This window comes from Brachionichthys hirsutus, chromosome 10, assembly GCF_040956055.1.
Source record: "Brachionichthys hirsutus isolate HB-005 chromosome 10, CSIRO-AGI_Bhir_v1, whole genome shotgun sequence".
Classification (NCBI taxonomy): Eukaryota; Metazoa; Chordata; class Actinopteri; order Lophiiformes; family Brachionichthyidae; genus Brachionichthys; species Brachionichthys hirsutus.
In genome coordinates, this window is record NC_090906.1 from 6,663,256 (window position 1) to 6,670,126 (window position 6,871).

Sequence of the window (6,871 nt, forward strand, 5' to 3'; positions counted from 1 at the left end):
AAGCTAAAGGAAGCGCTGCCAGTTATTTGTTGTACAGTATTAGCTTTACGTGAGTGAGAACCGGAAGAGATAGTTTCGCTATCTTGACCTCGAGTGACGTTAAGCTAACTCAGGTTGCTATGGAAACCGTTTCTTTCATTATTCCGGTCTGGATGTGAAGATTGGTCGCAAGTGAAGTGCGCGCTCTCGCTCTCTCTGTTGGCATGGCGACGCAGACACCACGGAGAACAAAACGACCAAATCTAAAGTTCATTTCTATTTTCATCTCTGGCTTCTTCCTCACGTCTTTGATGACGGAGTAGCTGAATCGCTGCTGAAACATCGCTGCCATGCTAAACAATAGCAGCGAGCCGGGCGCTGCAGCCGTTTCACGTGACGTCACACCCAGAATGCCTTGCGACGTAAACAACATTGGCGGCCCCCAAACAAAACAGATTTTTTTATATCTTATAAGAAATACTTAAATATTTTTGTCTATGTATTTACGTAGTAGAGGTACATTCCTGTGTTTTTAGACTGATATGGCATCACTTTAAGTATCTCACCTGTTTCGCTCGTCTTAACCGCTTTACACAAAACGTCACCTGGTATTATTTCGGTCTGCCTCCCAATATGACTGACTGGTCACAGCAAAGTTCTCTGCCCTTTACGGCTATCAGTGTGCTAACTCCACCGTTTACAGGCTTCCTATGTGCTGACAGGTGGAATGTGGTTGTGTAGTCATAGAGTATTATGACACCCTTCCTTCCTGTTGTCGGGTGTGTGTGCGTTCCCCGGTTCGTCTGACGGACAACACACTCATTCTGTCCTCCACACAAAACCAGCCCCACCATGTTCGTTCTCAGAGACCCCCCCCCCCACGGGACACAAGTAGACCATAATTCCCAGTTTGAAGCTCATTTTGAACCACATGACTGCGTTTGGGGTTCTGATGTCCCACCCGAGTTCAAGCCCAAATCTACTGCTGATAAGACTTTAAATGTTTCCTTCAGTAGGAGTCAGGGTTATAATAGTTTTGGATTTTTAATTATAGTTTAGTTTTAGTTAGTTTTGAATTTGTTTTCTCTAATTCAGTTAGTTTTAGTTAGTTTTTAGAGTGGATTTGTTAGTTTTTATTAGTTTTAGTTTTGTTTTTATTAGTTTAATTTAGTTTTTATTAGTTTTAGTTTTTCATACTTTGTGTTATTTGTCAGACGCAGGATTAAAAAATAATAAAATAATACAACTCAACAAAAGATAACATAAAATAATTTATTCAGTAATTTTAAACAACCAACCGTAACAGTCCGCAGCATAGCTGCTAACGTGCTACAATCTCGCAGTTAGCTTTCTTGTTTCTCTCCATCGTAATAAACACATCCCACATGGGGCTGGAGCACTCGGCGTTTCCTGCCGGCTTCCGTTGCTAGTGACGTCACCAACCCGAGTCTCAACGAGCAGTGACGGGAACAGCCGGACGGAGCCGCTGGCTCACGTAAAACTCCTCGAGCAAAATAAATCAATTTCAAAATCGATAAAGACGAAAACGAACGGATTAGTGTCTTTAATTTTTATTAGTTTTAGTTAGTTTTGTGAACGGACAATACCTTTTTAGTTAGTTTTAGTCTTCTCTTTTAATTTTAGTTTTTATTTAGTTCAGTTAACGAAAATGTTTTTTCAATTCTAGTTTTCGTTTTTTCGTTAGTTTTCGTTAACTATAATAACCCTGGTAGGAGTCATTAAAAATATACTTCAAGTTGAAACTGTAGATTTTACCACTTATTGGCCGCCCCTCAGGGTGGTGTTTGTGTCCTGGTGGGATCAACTTGTTGTACTTATGTGAGGATTGTGAATTTGTGATTCCTGACGACGATGCTGACTATCACGTTATAGATATGGCACTCCGTAGTATGTCCGATCTCAGGGATGCCATGGCTCGTGATGGTGTTTCTGATTCTGACTGGTTTACTGGCCTTTGGCTGTCCTGACGTGTTGTTCTCATTATAATAGCTGTTGTCCTTCTTGTAGTATTTCTTTTGATACGTTGTGGTATTCCTCTTTTTAGACTTTGCGTTTCCAACCTTGATTGATGTTTAGTTTGCTGATAGATGGTGTCTTAATCCTCCTCTGCTCAGAGATGGTTTCTATAGTTTGAACCTCAACCTAGAACCTACACAGACATGTCACAATATACTGATTATATTTTTTATAATCTCAATGGAATAGCCACATCAGGCAATACACATCATAAACAATTCTTCATAAATTACTTGTATTTTCCAGTTGGATGTTAACGTCATAATAACCCTACAATTGTTAATGATCAATGATCAACACAGAGATGGAAAAACACCTCCACCTTCTCTCAGCGCTGCAGCTTTAAAAGGCTGGCTGACACCCTCCTCATTAGAATTGCTTCAAAAAACAAACTCGGCTGCACTTCACTCTCAGGTTGACAAGTACATGGAAATGGATAGAATGGAGAGCCAGAAGAGGAGAGGAATAAGCAATGAAGATTTAATATGTAAGATGAACCACATTCTCTTTACTCTTCTTCTCTGATGTTATAATCTGTATTTCCATGCTGGGAGAGGTGAGAGCAGATCATTTTTATCCGACCTACGTAGTTGGAAAGCAGTTACAGAGCCTCAGGGCAAAGTAGAACTGTATTGTCATGGAGATAGAAATCACATGTTACTGAGATAAGGTGTCCCAAAAGCCTTTTGTGTGTGTGTGTGTGTAGGTGTGTGTGCGTGTGTTTCCCCTTTATAGGCACCTGCCTGTATTATTGCTATGCAAGTCATGTGGGCAGGGGACTATCATGTTACATTGTGAAGGTTTTTCAGCATGGACTTATTTGCTCATGAGCCGCTTTGCGTAATTATTGTTTTCACAGCGACAAAAAGGATCATGACAGACTGTAAACATGATTTGAACGCAAGTTCAGTTAATCATTTTTCTGTTGCCTCAGCTCAGATTAAACAAAAGTGAACTGTGGGCAGAAATTATGAACAGTGAGTTTCAGTTCCTTCAAATGCCCCCAAACAAGTAAAAAAAATAAAGTTAATAAAAAGTAAAATAGTGTACTATGAAATGTGATTGTGAAATGTCCACAAGACGCTTGTACATTTAGCTTGACATTGATTTTCCATTATAAAACACATTTCCTTGACCAAAGAAAGAACCATGAGACCCGGAATCTGTGACTCATTCTGAGTAAACAGTTTACTGTTTGCACTTATCCATGTGAGCGTGCCTTTGTGTGTGGCATTTGGTATCGCTCTGGGAGAGAACATGGGAGGTAAAACTAATTGTGTAATTAATATTTGTAAGGCATTTAAATGGAGCTGGTGTGCTATCAATCACACACGCCGTTGTCCTCTTTGTCTCCAGCTGAGCGAACGGGAGCTCTGGGATGCTGCGGCTGGATCTTATGCATAATCGCAGGCTTTTTCGTCATCATCCTTTTCCCCTTCACCATCTGGTTTTGTCTCAAGGCGAGTGAACTCAATAAACAACAGTGGATTCAGGAACAGAAGCCAAAATTTCCTTTGTTGCACATTTGAACAGTCACACACACACACACACACACACACACATCACGAGCATGTTAATAACAGAACTTGTGTTGTGGTCTTCCGGTTTTGCAGATTGTTCAGGAGTATGAGCGTGCCGTAATTTTCCGACTGGGCCGCATCACAGACAGGAAAGCTAAAGGACCAGGTAGATGCAAAAAATCTCATTTGTGTATCAAAAAACAGGATATTTCATATATTTTCTTTTTCAAAATATAAATTATTCTTTGTCTTATTGTTTGCCCACAGGAATCTTCTTTGTTTTGCCATGCACTGATACCTTTGTGAAAGTAGATCTGCGAACAGTTTCATTTGATATCCCACCTCAGGAGGTAGACAAACACAAATGTGTTCAAAATATCATAATGTCACTCAAAATAGTGAACATTCGGCAAAGGCTATCTTATATTTGTGCGCCAGATCCTGACCAAGGACTCAGTTACTGTGTCTGTGGATGGAGTGGTGTACTTCCGGGTCAGTGACCCCATCGCCTCCGTGGCCAATGTTAGCAATGCCGACTTCTCCACCCGTCTGCTGGCTCAGACCACCCTCAGAAATGTCCTGGGGACCAAGAACCTGGCTGAGCTCTTGTCTGATCGTGAAGGCATTGCTCACAGCATGCAGGTACAAAATCTAATTCTCATTACATCTGAGATGTGGTTTCAATAGAGTTTTCAGAAGCTAAAATATATTTGTACATAATTACTACTGACGGGATTTAAAAAATATATATTTGCGCACAAAGAGTCTTTTCAATTGTAGATTTAATTCCAATATAAAATATCTATGAGCAAACATCTCCTTTGCTGAATACACATTTGATATTTTCAAATTTCTCTGAAAGAAAGATAAATAAAAGTTTAAAAAAACATTCCCCTGGGTTTCATCTGGTCTTTATATCTATTTCTAACACTATTATGAGTGAGTTTCATCTGTTGGAGTTAATCAATGTAGGCCTCCTCTCTTTCTCCTTTGCCTTTTCCAGAGCAACCTGGATGAAGCCACCGACAACTGGGGCATCAAGGTGGAGCGTGTGGAGATAAAAGATGTAAAGCTGCCACATCAAATGCAGAGAGCCATGGCTGCTGAAGCTGAGGCCACACGAGAGGCCAGAGCCAAGGTCAGGAAACGTGGCACAATAACTACAGTGGATATAAAGTGCTGACTTGGATGCTTCGATTCCAGTTAGTTTTGGAGCAACATTAAACTGGAGTTCTTGATCTACACACAGGTGATTGCAGCCGAGGGTGAGATGAATGCGTCTCGTGCCCTGAAGGAGGCGTCCCTCGTGATCGCAGAGTCTCCGTCAGCCCTGCAGCTTCGCTACCTGCAGACTCTCAACACCATCGCAGCAGAGAAGAACTCCACGATCATCTTCCCGCTGCCCATGGATGTTATTTCTCATTTCATGCAGAAGTGACACCTCAGTGACTCAGCCAATAAAATAACACGAGTCAGGTAGGGTCAGAGTACAGTTACCTTGGGTGGGGTTTATGTAGTATAATTACGCAGGCCAGGCCAGGCCTGTTTGCCGCTGTGATTTTCAATCAGTTTATATAATTTTTAATGGTTCGCATAGCATTTAGAAGAAAAGAAAATGGTGAAATTGCTCCTTAAATTATTGAATTAGCATGCTGTGACATGATGTCATATTTCATACCTGGATATATTAAATGTTAAAATTGTAAGCTAATTGTTGTGGTTTTGTTCTATTTTAATTCTATCTCATATCTTCCTGTTTTTGAATTTTACCATATTCTATCTATTATATGATCCTTGAAGAATCTTGAATGTCACAGTATTGCTGCTGGATATATAAAAAGAGATAAATGCGACAGACTTTACATATTTACTTATTGTACAATATTATACAACTTTCTTGTTAGACTCGCGAGCTTGTTCTGCTAATTCTGCCTATTCAGCCTCCCAGCTGCCTATTCATCTGAATTACTGTTAATGTGTTTTGTTAACATACCATATCTAGTTTGTGTGTGTGTGTTGCACGCTACGCGAAGAACACACAAAAAACTAGTGTGTCCTGGGCGCAGCGAGCACACAAACTATATGCGTGCTACGTAAAGCACACAAAACAAACTACAGTGCGATTTATAGTTCGGTGCGATTTATTTATGTTTTTTTCTTCTTTATGAGGCATTAATTGCGACTAATGCGACTTATACTCTGGAGCGAGGTATAGTCCGGAAAATACGGTAAATGGGAAAAACAGTTTTATATTTACAAATATTTGAGGTCAACGAATGGAGTCAAATAGATTACATTTGTGAACCGAGGTTTTACTGTAGTTTTTTCAAAGTGTATTTCCACGACTTATCCATAATGACACATGGACATCACCTGATTTGTCTTGAATATGTTTAATATTGTGTTCTCCCCAATAAGTACAAATAAAAACAACTACATACTCGGTATATCTTACATGTGTAACTATCTCTTTCCTTGTCCAGAAAGAAAGAAAAGAATGGGAGAGTAACAAACAGTAAACAGAAAAAATACATGCATCACTAACTTTGTTGGTGCACTAAGACACAACTCCTTTTGTAAATGTATTTACATTCAATCACTGCCAGAAAAAAAATCGTTAAGGGGTAATTGTGTATCTTAAATCCACAAATTCAAACGTTAAATAACCGTGGAAAAATGAGCCACAATAGCATTTAAACATGAACAGGGATATTTCAATCTCCACTGAATTAGATAAAATACCCATGTTTCATATGGGGAGGCTAAGCAAGGTACTAGAAATAGCTGCTACATATTGTTAAGACAAAGGTCCTTTTGTATTAAACAAAATCACATGAATGATGAGCAACATGACATTCAGTACATAGTGAGATGCAAAAGTGTCCACAGGACACATTGAAAGGTCGTTGCAACACAAGTTTAGAATTCATAGTCCATCCAAAGGTTAATAATTATTTTATGAGAAATTGAGTAACTTGAAACTGTCCTTTGTAAACATAGACTTGTCTTTAGCAGTCTAGTTGTTTCCTTGTAGGCTGTAATTTAGACCTGAAGTGACATTTAGCTGGGTCCTGAAGAACCATTAAATAATGGAGGTGAAGTGTAATCATAAACATCTGAAAACACAGCGACTTACTTACGAATTCTTACAAATAATCATTATGCAAATACATTCTCATAATCACAATTGTAGATACAAAACTGAGTGAGAACTGAGATACATTTTTCAAATACTACACTGTGCTTGACATTCTTTTGTTTAAGAGCAATCAACCCTGTGTTTGATTCATACAAAAAAATCTTTGTAAGAATTGCTTTTTCAAAAATCATTTTAC

The 6,871-nt window shown here is 39.2% G+C and overlaps 1 protein-coding gene across 1 annotated transcript; it reads left to right on the forward strand.

The window, feature by feature from the left end:
- The first annotated feature begins 2,442 nt into the window (after positions 1-2,442).
- Positions 2,443-5,983, forward strand: LOC137900044 (stomatin-like). Its single transcript, XM_068744089.1, has 7 exons — positions 2,443-2,503; positions 3,373-3,476; positions 3,630-3,702; positions 3,804-3,886; positions 3,975-4,178; positions 4,540-4,674; positions 4,786-5,983. Exons 1-7 carry the CDS (start codon positions 2,443-2,445, stop codon positions 4,972-4,974), a joined length of 849 nt encoding a protein of 282 aa, XP_068600190.1. The 3' UTR covers positions 4,975-5,983.
- Positions 5,984-6,871: the final 888 nt, after the last annotated feature.